This window comes from Cryptomeria japonica, chromosome 5, assembly GCF_030272615.1.
Source record: "Cryptomeria japonica chromosome 5, Sugi_1.0, whole genome shotgun sequence".
Lineage (NCBI taxonomy): Eukaryota > Viridiplantae > Streptophyta > Pinopsida > Cupressales > Cupressaceae > Cryptomeria > Cryptomeria japonica.
Window position 1 is genome coordinate 130,342,304 of NC_081409.1, and position 17,371 is coordinate 130,359,674.

The 17,371-nt window shown below is 35.3% G+C and overlaps 1 protein-coding gene across 6 annotated transcripts in view; it reads right to left on the reverse strand.

Annotated features, from left to right (window-relative positions):
* The window catches only part of LOC131076618 (inositol hexakisphosphate and diphosphoinositol-pentakisphosphate kinase VIP2), a 311,202-nt gene that overhangs the window by 154,546 nt on the left and 139,285 nt on the right, over positions 1–17,371 (reverse strand). For all 6 annotated transcript variants that reach the window (XM_058013892.2, XM_058013893.2, XM_058013895.2 and 3 more), the window contains exons 8-10: positions 15,182–15,286; positions 14,737–14,829; positions 2,602–2,676 (exon numbers count right to left, since the gene is read on the reverse strand). In XM_058013892.2, the coding sequence (XP_057869875.1) occupies positions 2,602–2,676; positions 14,737–14,829; positions 15,182–15,286 (273 nt within the window). The remainder of the gene's footprint in view (positions 1–2,601; positions 2,677–14,736; positions 14,830–15,181; positions 15,287–17,371) is intronic.

Sequence of the window (17,371 nt, forward strand, 5' to 3'; positions counted from 1 at the left end):
CTTAAAAATTTGACAAAACTCAAAAATACATAAGGCTGAAATTCCAAATTTTATTTCTAATTTGAAAGTGCATTTTTTCTCATAAGAGCAACCCAGATCATAAAATATCATTACATATCTATTTCAAACATACCCAGAAAGCGCAGCAAAGAAATGACAGCTATACACAAACTCAGCAAACTGGCATCTCTAGAAATGGACGCTGCTCCTAAGAACGCTCTCTGTTGGCCAAGAAAGATATAGCTCTGAGTATGGCAGCCCAAGATTACATCCAATGTGAAAATAGACACAATAAAGCCCTCAAATGCCTCTCCAAGAAGGCTCACGTCCCAAGATGAAGTGCATGTCCTATTACAAGTAGCATCGCTAGCAATGAAAAGTGTATGGCCAGCCAATGGAAGCACAAAGAACAGCAAACTCCTCAAAAAATCTCTCAATCAGCCCACCAAAACAAATATGCAATGTAAACTCCGATGAAAATTGAATATATGTATCATCAATAAGCTCAACTGTGTTTCCTGAATGAAAATACCATGAAATCCTCCAAATTGAATCTTTCAATGTGTAAAATGTCGCCTGTAAGGGATTTCATCCTCACAAAACTTGAGAAAAGCAACCTCCTCCAAAACAAGAAGCATCATCAAATATCAAATCCAGCATATCATAAATGAACTCTTGAAATCCATTGTATATCCTCTAAGAAGGGGGTCAGCCTCTTCAAATTTTGCTTTTTTAAAACATTAAAATAAAATCACCTCCTTGACAAAATGGTGTCTATGTCTCCAAAAAGCACATTTTTAAAATTACCACTTTACTTTAATATTGGTGCCCCTAATAGCCTTATATTAAATATTAAAATAACGATTAAGTTAAATCTTTAATTTAACTTTATAAAATATTAATTTATAGTTATTTTATTTAAAATCACCAAACTATATTAAATATCAAAATATTGTAATCCACAACTCCAACCAACATATCTCAAAATAGTAATGCTACCAGCTAGCTCAATCAGGGCATTATGCTCATACTAACTGTTAAAGCTCAACTAAACCTCTAATACTACCATCCCACTGGATTTACCATCTCCAAAGTTCCCTAACCCTGACACATTAGCTTACAAGAACCCATCGGATAGGCTAATTGTCCACCAAACTGAACTGGTTAGGAAGGCGACATTACACTATCACTATAGAAAAAGATAGACCATCAAATGTTGTTTGGACCAAATAGTCAACCAATATTCTCTTTGCCTGGAAGCCTCACCAAATAAAATAGATTTAATGTTGTTATCTTGTTAATTTAAATTGAAAGACCCTTGTGATGTGCACATTGACAATTTTATTTAACATTTGCGTAAATAGAAAGTAGACACAAAATTAAACCATCTAAATATAGATTTAATTAAACCATGATAAAGTAGACTCAAAATATGAAGTATGAAAAATGAGCAAAGATATACCCTCGGAATATTGACCATTCACTTGTCATAACATTAAAATACTATATTTTTGGATGGAAGCCTAACTAGAATAAAATAAATTTAATGTGTTTTTATCTTAATTTAGATTGAAATATCCTTGTGACATGCACATTGAAAAGTTCACTTAAAAATTTACAAATCTACTTCTATCGTTGGTTGAATCTTGTGTAAATGCTGTTTATATGGTGTGAAGTTATAGAAAGTATTTCCAGCAGTGTTACAGAACACTAAATGCCTACCTTTCATTCAAACGCACTGCTTCCTGACTCCTTGCAAATTTGTAACTAGTTGTGCCTTCTATGCATGTCCCAATGAGCTCCTGTTTGTAATTGTGCCCTAAAATTATCGCACAGCTACACTATTCTTAAAATACTTTGCCACTTCGCAGGTTTCGAGGGTTTCACATTTTGGCAGGAGAATGATTAAGGTTTCACAAGAAATTTTAATGAAATATTTTATGCAATTTAAATGCAAAAATATGTTGAAAATTGCAGTCAATGATTTTTTACAAAGACAGGATTTTTGGGGGAAAAATGATCTGTGTGACAGATTTTTTTTTTTTTAAAAACGGTATAATCAGGAATTTTGGGGGATTTTTGCTTCTCTGATTCAAATAAATCATTTTATTTTTTGAATCAGTAAATAGTTCGCCCAATAATCTTAATCAGTCTATAATTAGCTAGGTGAAAACAACATTGTCTACCAATTTGTATAGATTCACCGTGGAAATTAATCTTCTTTCCACAATAAAAGGCATCATCTTGCCTTTAAAAGTAATCCCCCTAGCCAGAATTCACAAGGATTTTATAGAGGACCTTCTTAAAGTTAAACAAAGCAATTAAATAATTTGATAAGAAAACATATAAAAGTATGGCAGAATGTTATTATAAAAAAACAATGTAGTCCAAACTCCATTCTAGTAAAAATTGTGATATGAAGAAATGATAGTCTGCATAGACCAAAAAATAACAATGCCACAAGTAACTAATTGAAAGAATACAGTTAATAGCACAATAGATTCAGAATATAAAATATGAAATATTATACAAAATAAAAGATACAAAAACCAAATAATGAGATATAATTGCAAATATCCATGAAAGAAAATAAGCACATACTGCCTGACCAAAGGCTATGCAGACTTCTCTCGCCATTTCCTTTTCTGTTGGCGTCAGTAATACAGGATACCTCACCTACAAAATCCAAAATCACATTATTAGTTGAATAAAAAATTTGTAAATGCAATTTCAAAAGACAAACATTATGCAAACTTCTACCAGAATACCTCAACTATGAAATCAAGATTCTCCAATTTTAGATGAATAAAAAGTGTGCAAAAGAATATGCAAAAGACAAACTAACAATAGCCTACAGAAATTGTACACAAAAACATCTTTCAAATGTGATTGTGTGTCTATGTGCGACCAACTGTGCATATGTAAATACATTTTATGCACACACATATGCATACTTCCATGAATGGATACATGTTCCAATATTCTGATAGAAAAATTCAAGAACAGTTCAGTTGGGATGTTTAAGCATGATTATCTTCAAAAAAGAAATTATAAGCATTAGCATATAGACAAAAGCTAAATGGTAACATCAAGGGCAAGAATATACAAGAAGACTGCAGACAGAAGGTCATTAAACAGCTAGAGTTACTGGAATCAGTATCCAAATGCACTGCATTTCAGCCAAAGTGAACACAAAGGGAACAGGTATGTCTATAGAAAGCTTGAAGATATGCATAATAAGTTTGTCGATAAGTTGAAATCATGCCAAAAGACTGAATGGAGGTGAGTTGAGGTGGTTGCGTAAAGTCAAGAATGAAAATACCATTCAAGGAAGGAAACAAAAATTGAGAAAAAAATTTAAAAAATAATACAAAGTATATTATAGAATGAGCAATCAGTGATCCAAGATTCCAAATCATAGTTTAAAACTCACAGGAAACTTGCAAGATGCAATTGCAGCCAACTTAATCACCCATTTACTTGTGAACAAGTTTTAGGGAGTTGCAGACGAGAAATTCCAGCAAATATCTGCCAAGTGCCTGCTGAAAATTTTCCCAACGTAAAGTTTTGTTGATTTTTGCCAACATTTTCTGAGTTCTGCCAAGTTAATGAATTATAAGTTTTCCTTTTTTATTATTATTTGCTATTTTTTTTTTCCAAGCTGCCAAGTCCAGGACAAATTGGGTCTGCAACTTTTGCCAATCCGTGAGTATTAAGGCTATGATCCAAACAAAAGAAACATGAAGAAACCTCAAACAAGTGCACTCAAAGGCATTTGAAATAGATGTAGTATTGCAAAACAGATTTAAGAAAGAGTTGGAAAAATCTTCAGAGATTGTCAAATAAATGATTGTCTGAGCAGATTTGGCAAGCCTGAAAATGATCTCAATGAGGAAGAGTATTTCACAACAAAGTCTTAACACATTCAGAAACATTTGTGAGAAAGAAAAGGAAGAAATTCAGTAGCTAAAGGAAAGAACCTTGGCCAAGGCTTCACCTTCAACCTCAATTTCAAATCGTCACCTTTTAGTACCTTCAAATTTTGCCCCTAAGTTTCCTGATATTTCCACTGGATATAGTTGTCAAGGATGCTGAAAACTCTAGAGGCTGGGGAATAGACGTAAAATTTTTGTAATGTCCTCATTTAATTAACTAAACATAGGTGTTAGAGAAATAATTTTAACGTGAAAGCTATAAATTCTTAACTTCTTGAGAAAATTCAGCAAATTGGGAAAAATACATAATTTATAATCTAAGTTGCAGGGTTCGCCCCCCTAGACCCCTGGTACTGGTCCGGTCCGGTGCTGATCCGATCTGCCTGTGGTCCGGACATGGTCCATGATTCAGAGGCCTGGTTCGGACCAGGTCGAACCCGGGAGGACCCAGGTCGAACACGGGGGTCTGACAGCCCAAAAATGGTGTTTCTTTTTGCAAATTTTTTTTTTTTAAATCAACCACATAAAAAATTAAAATATAACCCTAAAAGTGAGTTTTATAACATTAACTTGGCTCATTTCACACAAGCAACATGACTATAAGCAAGGGGAAACGAAGATGTTGGATATAGAGCCAGAGCATACTAATTTGGATGCTTTCGCTTCTCAGCTTGTTGCATTTGATGACTTGGATAGCGAGCAAACTTATAGCGCAAGCACAAGTGCAAGTGCAAGTGGCATTGGCATTGGTTCATCTAATGTCAATGTCAATGATGATGATGATGATGATGATGAGGAGGAGGAGGAGGAGAATGAGGATGATGAATTAGAGAATCCATTTGATGATTAAACTTTAAATTGTTGAAAGTTGAAACAATGATACTTGAATGTTTTGTCATTTTGATATTAAACTTGATGTATATGATGCTATTATGGTATGATCATGATGCTATGATTACAAGTTTATGTTGGTTTTGTTGTTTATATGATGCTATGTCACATGCTAATCTAAATTCATGCTTATAGGCTGCATATATATATACATTTTCTGAACTGGCAACTTAGTTTATAATTACTAACCAATGTCGGATAAAATTCAGCAAATTGGAAAAAATATATAATTTTAATTAATTATTTATATATAGAATTCCCAATGAGGATGAAGCAATGAAACCCTCAAGACACATGGTATAAGCTTTATTTTATGGAAAACTTGAGAGTGGGATTATTAATGGCATGCATGACAAAGTGACATTGTTGAGAAGTTATCAACTGACTTTATGGAGGAGCATATTGATAATTATTTATAAAAATAGTAAGGAGGTATAATAAAGGAGTCTTTGACACACCAAAAATAACCAAAGGAGTTTTGACAATCATTTATGGGGCCCATTTTGAGGGAAGAATATGGTGAAATTAATATTTATTTTTTACGCAGCATGGGAATTTGTGCCTCATCTTTGGGCCCTTTGGTGGCTATACATAATAAAAGTCAAGCCAATTTTTGATATTTGAACATTTTTTCTTCTCAAAACAAAACTCCATCAAAATGAGCCTTGTTTTCAATAATTGAAAATGAGGATGAAACCCCCGGGATTCTAGAGATCAATTGACAAAACCCCATTGGTTTGCTGGACTTTGAAGGATAGGAACCCTTCGAATTCTTGAGGGAAGCATTCTATGGAGATTACATCTGCAGATCAAGTTTGGGGGATTTTAGCATACATTTTGGTATTTTTCAAATAAATTTGTAATTTCAAAAGCTTCAACAAATTGGGAAGCAAATCCTTGAAATCATTTGAAGTGGCAATATAGTGTGTAGACAAAGCTTGTTTAGAATTGCGTACAGGATTGTTAGATCTTATTTTGCCCCTCATGGGGCATTGGTTGTCAAATGGTCACAAGTTTTTTTATAAAAATCTGTTGAGGTCATTACAAGTCTGTTTTTGACATAGTACATTGTGATGTCCCGTTCTCAGAAAGGCAGAGATACCGAGACAACAACTTGAACTTCTCTTTTTCTACTATGTCGATTAATTACTATTTAAGCAAGTAATGTGTAATGTCCCCGACAAATTAATCAAATAAAACCTCAGTTGATATTAATAAGTGAACTTCTTTATATTATATCATTTTATATAGGCATGATATATTATAATAAGAGTTCCAGTTCCTTTCAATAGGATTAATTAATTGTTGCTTACCTATTAACCGCCGAAGTTGGTTCCTCCTCTTTACGGGAATTTTACCAGTTTTGCGTCCTTTAAATAAGATGGGGAAAATAAAGAGAGGACGCATTGGGAATTGAAGAAGTCTTGTGGACAGGAAGTTTGAATAACTTCGATATAATGAAGATTATCATTGCATTCCTTTCACCAATCGAGTTTGGCCTAGTGGAATTAAACAAAATATGTTCTGTACGTGGAGCTTGTAGTGCATATTCCGAACACTAACAGCGAACAGGAGGAATCGGGAGTTGCGACCCAGCAGTCACACAGAATAACGGCAGACAGAAGGGAAGGGTTCATCTGCAGTGTGAACGGAAGTAAACCAAAGGAAACACATAACGCATTGTTTGGAGTTAGTGGAACAACTACAGGCGCAGTGCGGAAGTGTATGGCAACACGGGGAAGACAACACACCGACACAGGTTACCGCCACAAGTCAAGAATATCGGGAAAGGCCTCCATTACCATAAGCTGCACCAACGATGCCAGAGTTCGTGACGGGAGGAAGCAGCAGGGTGATTACAACATAGGAGTCTGTTAATCTGCCTTTGGCGCTGTATTGTTGCAGAACTACAGGTGCACCATGAAACCCATAATTGTTTAGCCATACAGATAGAATGCAATAAAATGTTTAACCCTATTGAATGCCTACAATAAACTGTGAAACAGTGTTTTAGAATCAATAAGCATGCAAATAACTTTGGGAAGATTGAACTATATTGTTTAAGGAAATTCTGAAGGACTACAAATCCAACATACAAACAGTGCTAACAAAGAATTTAATAGTGGTTCTCTGTATAAACTGGAATTGAAACATTTACTTTCAAACAGTCCTAGGAAGGAATTTTACATAATGGAACATAAATCAAGATCAGATGCAATTCATGATATAATCAATATAAATGTGTGTAATTAGATGTATCAAAAGCAATGTCTGATATGACTGTTTATGAAATATGCTTAATAAATGTTATATCATCAGTTATAATGCCATTCAATATCTGATGTATACTTCGATTATGAAATCAATATTTCTTGCTTTCAAGAATGGCCACAATATTTGATCAATTCTCAATATTCATGTAACACTGATGAGAGGATATCACCAAGAGGAATAGCGATCGCTATATCTGATCTTCCTTTATAATATAAGCAGAATAGAATATTATGTTGCTTATAGTTATAGCAACACAATTGCTGTTTCTGATATGTAATTAAGCACTTGCAATGTATGCAGCATCGATCACTCGGAAGCAATAGACGTGCTGATGCTGTTTCTGATTTAAAATATTAATCATGCAAGGTTTATGGTGCTGTTTCAGATGTCAATGATGATCAGTTACTGTAGTATCCCAGTTATTTTTTTATTATTTTTAGGCCAACAATAGATATCAACAAGAAGATAACCGGTTAAGGTTAGAAAAAAATAAATTGAAACATGCTGGAAAAGCAACCCTTCCACTTTCTGATCACCAAGTGCCCAATGTGGGAAGGTGTATATATATACAATCTCAACTCGACTGCTTATGCGGCGGGAGGACCATTACACTCAGACATCACTCGACCACTTATGCAGTGGGAGGACTGAAATTACAATTTGCTTGATAATAGGCGGAAAGCCAGCCTCTTCCACTTTTCAGCGGGATGAGAATTACAAATCAGAATTGGTTAGTAGTACCATGGTTTAAAAACTCGCAGACTCGCCATGGACTCGCGAGTCCTTGGGAGCCGCGAGTCCAGGCGAGTCCCTGCGAAAGACTCGCGAGTCTTTCGCAAACACTCGCACGAGTCTTTTTCTCTGACTCGCAAGTCTTTCGCAGGGACTCACGAGACCCAGAAAATACGCCACAATAGACTTAAAATGCATTTTTCTTTTAATTTTCAACTCATTTGTGATTTTCTTTGGTTATAACAGGTTTGTAGGGTTTGAAGGAGGAGAGGGAAGAAGAAAAAATCAGCAAAAGAGATCTACGTAAGGATTTTTTCTCTTTCTTTTTTTTTCATTTGAATCATTTCAATGTTTTGAAACTCAAAAAAATCTGGAAAAACAAGGAGATATGCTGCCAAAAAAATTTCTATTTCCTTTCCTAAGTTATTTCCTCATATTTTTTTCTTGTTTTTTAATGCTATTTTTCCCAAATGATTCATTGTCATTTTTTTTGTTGATTTTCCATAAAACCCTGCTGATTTTTTGTTTAAATCAGCAATGGCAAGTTCAATTCCAAGGGCAACCCCAAGGTCAGGAAGACAAAGAGATAAAGCATGGAAATATGGGATTCAAAGAAGCAAAAATGGGGAGGTCACTTGCACCGAATGTACAAAATGGATGACTGGCTGAATCAATAGATTAAAATACCACCTTGCACAAATACCTGGATATGGTGTCGAGGCATGCCCCAAATCAACTCCTGAGATTATTAAAGAGATGAAGACCATTCTTGCTGAGAATGATATGCAAAAGGAAGAAAGGCAAAAAACAAAAGAAGCCATGGCAACTGCAATGAATCCCACATTGTCCACTTCGAGTCCCATTGGTCACACTCGGGGTCGTCAGTCACTTTCATCTTTTGGTGACAATGAGGGTGAGGCTAGTGGCACTCCTGTTAGATCAGACCCTAACTTTTTTGTACCACGCAATGTTCCAGGTACACAACCTTCACTTGAAGGTACAGGATGGAATAGAGAGAAGCATGAACAAGCACGGATAGCAGCTTCAAACTTTTGGTTTTACAATAATCTATCTTTCAATGCAGCAAACAATGTGTATTGGGAAGGTTTTGTTAATGCAATAACAGTTGCGGGTAAGGGGTTTAAGGCCCCAACAAGTTGTGACTTTAGTGGGCCATTGCTAGAGCTGTGCAAAATACACAAGGTGTGGTTGATGATTAGAAAAGGTATTGGAAGAGAAAAGGATGCAGCATTTTATCTGATGGATGGACAGATGGACGGAATAGGACTCTTCTCAACTTCTTGGTGGCTTCAAATGGTGCAATGGTATTCATAAAGTCTATTGATGCCTCAAATGAAATAAAAAATGCAGAGACTTTGTGTAATCTATTGGATGGTGTGGTTCAAGAAGTTGGAGTTGAGAATGTTGTCCAAATTATCACGGACAACGCAGCTGCATATGTATCTGCAAGTAGAATGCTTATGGAGAGGCATCCTTCAATTACATGGAGTCCTTGTGTTGTATATTGCTTAGACTTGATGCTAGAGGACATTGGGAAGATTGGATGGGTGAAGAAGGTGGTTGAAGATGCAAGAAGTGTCACCAAATTCATCTACAACCATACTTGGGTGCTTGCTTTGATGAGAAAACACACCAATGGCAAGGACCTTGTGCGACCTGGAGTGACACGATTTGCTAGCCACTTCATCACTTTGCAGAGCATTCTTAGTGCCATTCCTCATCTTAAGCAGATGTTTGTGTCAGATGCTTGGTTGGGGTCTGCATACTCCAAAAGATCTGAAGCGGAGAAGATTGTGAGCATTCTTTTTGATGAAGGGTTCAATAAAAGTGGAGAGGAGTTGACTGCGGTAAGTAACAAACACAAAAGTATAGTTTATACAATCTTGTCTATTTGTTGATTTTATTTTTTAGGGGTTGATTTTGTACTAATTTAAAATTTGTTTTCATTTTTTTAGGTGACAAAACCTTTGGTAAGGGTTCTTCGTATGGTTGATGGAGAGGGCATGCCAATGGGTTTCATTTATGAGGCCATGGATAGGGCCAAAGAGGCCATTTCACATTACTATCATGGAAATACAAGAAAATATGAAATCCTTTGGCGCATCATTGATCGTAGGTAGACAAACCAACTCCACCAATCGATACATGCCTTCGCCTACTTTTTGAACCCAAAATTCTACTTCTCTGATTCATTTAGGGTTGATGAGGAGGTCATGGCAGGTGTTATTACATGCATTGATAACATGACACCTGATCCTCAGTTGAGAGACAAGGTTCTTGATGAGTTGGAGGTGAGATTTGACATTTGCAATTGCTCTATCTTTATTTATGAATTCGAAAATGTTCATTATTGAATTTGAGTTTGACACTTGGACTATCTATTTCTGAATTTGGAAATGTTCATTGTTCAAGATCTACAGAAGTGCAGAGGGGAGACTCTTCTCATCACAACTAGCAACTGATAGGAGAGGAAAACAACAACCAGGTAAAAAATTTAGTAACTTAGTTCAATAGTGCAAGAAAAAACCTACAAACTTGATTGTTACATTTTTTTCTCAATTCTAATATTTCTAAATGTTTTTTGTAGATTTATGGTGGGAAAATTATGGTGCTGGCACGCCTAATCTTCAAAAGATAGCTATCCGTGTTTTGTCTCAACCATGCAGTGCTTTTGGGTGTGAACGAAATTGGAGTGTATTTGAGAGCATTCACACAAAGAAGAGAAATAGATTGACACAAAAGCAGCTCAATGATCTAGTATTTGTTCAGTACAACCTTCGCCTTCGAGTTAGACAGGTGGAGGGTGTTTCACATGAGGCCATTGACTTGGATGAAATTGATCCATATGGTGATTGGACCATGAATGAACAAAATGATGGTGGCGATCTCCTCCTTACCGAAGAAGAAATTGCAGAAATAGTGAGAGGAGCAGCACAAGATGCAGAAGGAGCAAGATTGGATGAAATGGAGGACAAAGATGAGGACGACGATAAGGAATTTGACTTTGAAGAAGAATTATCTCACCATTTAGATACCACAACATCCACTGCTACTAATTCTAGCTCAAGGTCTGAAAAATTGGGCTATATTAGGAAAAATACAAAGAGGAAGATGTAGTCTTCTCTTTGGTTTGTTCATTGTTGTTTTTCACATTTGGAGTTGGACTTGGACATATCATTATATGTAATTTTGTGAACATTTATATATGCTGCCATGAATGATGAAATTTTGTGAACATTTTAGAGTTGACAGTTGAAAGTTGAATATGATGTGAAACTTGAATATGCTGCCATGAATGATGAAATTTCAAATATTGCGTGTTTGTAGATCATATGACATGTGTAATGTTTCAATTATGGCTCTTATGTTCTCTAAATGCATTAATTTCTTTATTTCTTTTTGTAAAACTACGGTTTTTTTTTTTGCGCAGTCTTTCGCAAGTCTTTCACTAGTCCAAGTCCGAGTCCAAATTTTTGGTTTGCCGAGTCCGTGGCGAGTCCGAGTTTTTGAACTTTGAGTAGTACTACTACTTAACCTTACAAAAATTTAGATGATATGAGAAGAGAGTAATGCTGAATATCCAAATAAGAACATGAAATTCTGCTAATCATCAAATCTGTAGGCTGGAATTGCAAAACCAGCAGCCTAAGGAATCACTAAAAAGCTCACAACTCTCTCAATACATATCCAAATCACCCCAAATCAGTCACAAACCCACACTAGACTAGCTACGATGACAACCAACCAAAGACAAGCTACCATAACTCCCTTATTCATTTAGTACGCACCCCAATGCACTTCAAAAACCCACACCTAGCTTAGGAATTTCGATTTTGTCTAATAAATTCAAAGCTCAACTAAAGATGCCACAAACTTACAATGTATATCGCCAGTACTAGGAAGGATGAAAGAGCCAATACCCATAACGGTCAGTCACTCCAGCAGAGAGGTATGATCGAAAATGCACTTCAGCCACAGGCAAACCAGCAAGTTCCAAAATCGCTCCAAACACCAAAAAGGACTAAGATAAGCACTGAGAATATAGTAGATTACAACACATAGCTAGGTACTATGTTTCAAGTACGAAACCGGGAAGCACTAGGGAGATGCACTCCGAAGACTCAAAAGTTCTGATGCCAATCCGACAACATAACATTGCAAATTTTCAAGATACCAAGAATGAGAGCCCAAGGCTCTTATTTATAACCTCACACCACCAAATTCAAATGCAAATGCTTCAAATTCACTTTCCCCATTTGCATTTCATTACATCTCACGCGGACCCCAAGGGTGGCGCCATTCCACAAGTCAAACCTCACGCCAAAAAGCAAGGACCACGATTTTCACTTGGCAAACACTTGAGATGAAATAAAACAATATCTCCATTAATAATTTGACGTCCCCTTCTTAGACATAAATTTCGCCTAGCACTTAGGAGATATTAGGCATTATTCCCAAAGTCAATAAATCAGTAGTAACTAATCAAATTAATTAAATATTAAACCTTAGGATAAGGAAATAATATTTAATTATGTCACTTATGACTCCAATACTGATTATTGTCAAAAATAGGATGAAGCTGAGCCCGGAAGACCACTGAACTGTTGCAGGATCAGGACCCTGTCCACTACCAGAAATAGAAATATGCCATACTGCCACTTACTAAAAATAGTAAGTCATGAACCACTACTCCAAAAAGCATCATCTTCGCGCCCAATGACAGAGCATGGAGAGCTCAGTAGGACAGTATCACCAAAATAGCCAACCCCTGGCTTACTAAAAATAGTAAGTCCTCGCCTCATCAATGTTGGACCCTCATTCTTCATTCCACCTAGCCTACGGGTCTCAGGAATAGGCTAATGGACCACTAGAAGGTCATCAACGAGAAGGGGACATTACAGTTACATGCACACGCTTTTGGGACTTCAGCCTTTGCTCTTTAAGAGTGATCCAAACTGGACGATAAACAAACATATATAAATTCTCCACGATCTTTCTAATGCAAGAGTTGGCATAATATTTATACCTTGTCGACCAAATGGATGTGTCTTCTGGAAATGCAACTGCCTGCATTCAATATTATTAGTTAATTGGTAAACTACTCTTGCTTGTCTCAACGGTTATATTACTATTTTTATACATCATCGAATCACCTTATGTAATGATGATTCCTTGATGAATTGGATAGATGTTTATTCTTGCGCCTTCAAAGGCCGATATTGATTGAATGTTGGCTTTCGGTACCTTATCTTGCAATTGTGAGTATTATCAATGATAATGGTATCATAATTGGTGATGGCTAACAAGCTCCGATCTGATGTTTAGTGGGTGAATCATGATTAATCTTATCTTCATGCTGATGATATATTTTACCTTCTATCTTGGTTATATGAACTTGATTTCCTATCTCCATGATGATATTGGATCTTCTCGGAATATCTGGTCATGACCTTGCTGCAGCATCATGGGAGTTCACAGATGTCGACGTAAGATTGTGATCAGGTATACGAGATGGTTTGAGGTCATTGTGCTTGGTATGTCTTCTTGGGATGATCAGTGGCTTACTCCATAGATGCTTGCAAGCCTTTATTCTATGATTAGTTGCTAACCCCTTTTGCTTTGAAGGTGTACAAGGTTTAACAATGAAGCTTTTCATATTGAAGGTATGGCTATTACTTTGAATCTTTGGTACCGTTATTTTATTATTGTCTTTATCTTTCTCTAATAAATGAGAAGCTAATGATATAGAAGCAGTCTTATTTATAAGATTACATGGTTTTCTAATCTTTATTCTTAACTATAACTACTTAGAAATTCAGGTCTGCCACTCCTGAATTTATATATTTACTTAAAGTAAAATTTGAATTAAGGTGGGGATATCACATACATGTTGGCATCAGCATATATACTATAATAATATGAGAAATACAACAACAAACGAATGCTCAAGTTTATGTAGTGTAATGTACATAGCATGAATTAATTAATTTTCAGCCATCATATTAGATGTTTTTACCATTCTGCCTAACTAGTGCACCAGCTACTCTTTTCTATACAAATAAGTTGTATTGAGATACTTGAGAGTTCCCCACCTTGACACTAATGTCAAAACTTAGAGACCATGCACATCATGATTAAAGATCAATCCATGAAGGGATTCCACTTTCTCTAATATGCTGTGTTCTCTTATGATGAGATGATGACTCTATTTAAATGTTTGTGATTAATTTTGACTTGCAAATATTGTTATATAATTATGACTGCCATTTATCTCAATTATATTTTTTATTGGAAAATATTCATTACTTTGACCCAGTGGTCAACAATATGAATTTTCTGAGTTGTTCCAGAAACTGTTTAGCACATGTAATTTTCTGCTGTGCATTTCAAAACCAACTTCCCTATACACTCTTACATCTTAATTGCTCCTAAGCTCAATATCAATTCTCAATGTTCAATCCCATCTATACTTTAACCCCAGTATTAAATTTGTGATTGTATTTACATGTCCCTTTCCCAGATTATGTCTTATCTGCAAATACAGTTATGTCCATAAACAAATGATCCAATCAAGCAATAAGCTTTCTAGTTCTGCTAGCTCGACTGCTGCAAGCTTCCCTATCTGTTTTAGGCCACAAACACATGCCCTCATTTTAGACATCCTTCCCACAGATCATGCTGCTGAATGCACAAAATAAAAATCTGTCTATAATTAATTCATTACAAGTACATCGCATAGCTAAATTAAATTCAACTTAAAGTAGCTCCCTGGGATCACAGGATCAAACAGCTCCACTCAATCTACATTAAGGAAACAAATATCAACAGATATTGTCCTTCTATATAATGGATGTGAAGTACAGTATAGCAAATAAATTCTTACCTCTTTCCCATCAGGACTTCTCATGACAACACCATCAACAACCGGAGACTTTCTGGCCTCTGCATGGGCATATTCAGGCCCAACTGTATAAACCTATAATAGCAACCACAACAGCAGACAAGTTAATTGTGATTCAGTAATGGAAACAATTCAGAAACGAATGAGGCTATTGAAGTCAGTTCGGTATGTTACACGGGTGTAGATCATAAAACAAAGATTTGCATCATTTAAACATTAGAAGTGATTCTACATGGTACATGGCAGGACATTTCAGTTTGATGGTAAAGTTAAAATATGTATCAATTACAAACCCAACCCTTATGTCATTTTTTCATATCTATGATAGCTGCTATAAGATTTATTGGACAGTTGAATTTCATTTAATGTTTATACTGCATTTCTCAGCATCATATCAAGCAAAATCTACTACAATATCTTCAATTACCTTCACATCTGTTCCTCCAGTGGGCATGAATTCTTCATATATGTACGATCCTTCTCTTCGAACTCTTCTAACATCTGGATGGAATTCACTGGAACGGTTACCAACCTACAACATTTATAATGTTTGAATAGATTAGCAAGACACGAATTTTAGAAACCAAGACAATTCCATGCAATATGTGTTAGACATTGTTAAACAAATAGACAGATTTGTATTTATCATTGATGTCAAAGGGAGATATGCAGAGAGGAGTTATATTGATACAAGTACCTGCAGTTTCAGAATGGTGATAAAGAATATGCATTGAATATACAGAAAAAATGGTGTCTATCTTTACCTTCAATATGTTCTGATTGGATGATTTGTTTATATCAAAACATGGTGTCTATCCTACTTCTTAACAGGGCACAGCGAACTTTATTATTGCTTGTGTCTGCAGTTTAAAAAGTTGGCATTGGTTATAACTACTGTGCAGGTATAACTGTCTTGACAGTTAAAGCCGTTTCCAACCATCTTCTAACCATCCAATTGATGGTTACTTGCGTTTATAAAGAGCAAAGAATTGGTGAAAAAGAGTTAGTACGCATGACATAGAGAATGAACCTCCCAGTTGGTTAGACAAGTTGTAACTAACCTCTACCTGTCATGATCAGTTATCATTAGTTAAAAAAACTATCATTTAGCTGTAACAATTCTTTCTTTATTTACAAGGATGCATATTTGAGACATTTTTTTGGGTGTGAGAAAAAGTATAATATCGCTGAAGAATATTATATATTCAATCTTTGTCAAATGATACAAAGATATCTACATTGAAAAGTCTGATTGTATCATCGCTGAAAAGAAGGGAGAATTCATCTTGTAATACTGTGAAGGTACGTACCTTCAATAGCAGCAATTAATAAAGTGCTATGAATAGAAGTTTATGATCATTTTGTGGTGAAAGTTTTAGAGTTTTGAACAGAATTGTAATTCAGATAAAAGTAGTCTATTGTAGGTTGTTTGATGAACGTTTCAGAGTTTGTAAACAGGATTTCTGAAGATTATTGACAGTGCTTTTGTTTAAGAAAGTTTGTTTACAGGCTACAACTGCTGTGATTTATAAATCTGATCAGAACTTCTGAAAGGCAACAGTAATCAGTTTGCAATGGTTTAAAATGTACTTCTAACAGTGCAAAGTGCAGCTCTTCAGATTTGGAATAATATATTTGTAACATTCTTTTGGTTGGTACCTCAAGAATGCCGGGTTGATGCTCAGATTGTTTATTTGAAAAAGTTGGTGCTCTAACAAGGAATTTGGTGATTCCTTGAGGTTGGCGCCCTAAAACTTTGTAACTATTTTCAACTGACGCTGGATTAGAACCGTGGATCATAGCAGCATTTATCACCGTGGTTTTTCCCATTTCGGGTTTTCCATGTATTTCTTGTATGCCTGTCTCTCTTTGATGTTGCATTCCTTTCAGTTTTGATTTTAGATTTCTCAGTGTTTAAAATATCTAATTGCTTAAGAATTGTAAGTTTGATCTACTACTCATTCAACCCCCCTCTCTTAGTAGTACATTGTGTTCTACAATATGTTAGAACTTACCTTTAAAAACTCAAAATTTCAATTATGCCTTACAATTTACATATTTCTTCTCCACAATTATACATTTAAAGATAATAAATGCAGCAACATTACATTTGTTATGTGTCCTGAAAAATTAAGTGTCAGAATGCATGATTTTATGCCCCTAATCATTTTAACTTAGGAATATAAATTCTCTGAATATGCATTAAAAAAATCAATCTTTAGAATGAAAAAGAAATAAATTATGTTAGCATCCACAAGAACACTTGGTTGATAAAGAAGGCACAATAATTACATTTAATTCATAGACAACAAGATTTAACGTTGTGTTATTTAGGTTATTTTGCTGACCATTGCAAGTATTGAATGACACAATTGTTGAAAATATTGGATACCTTATAGTATCACTAAGATAAAAATGGGTAAGAAAAGCAGAAATAAGATTCCTAACAAAAGGTTGTTTACTGCTCTATCTCATGAAATGAATACATAAATTAATAATAAAGATGGCAATGCATAACAGATAGAGGAGTTAAATACATCTTTATTTACATGTGAAATTATTACAAAAGAAAAGAATAGAGATGGTCAGTCAAGGATCAGAATCGATCTGACTAGAT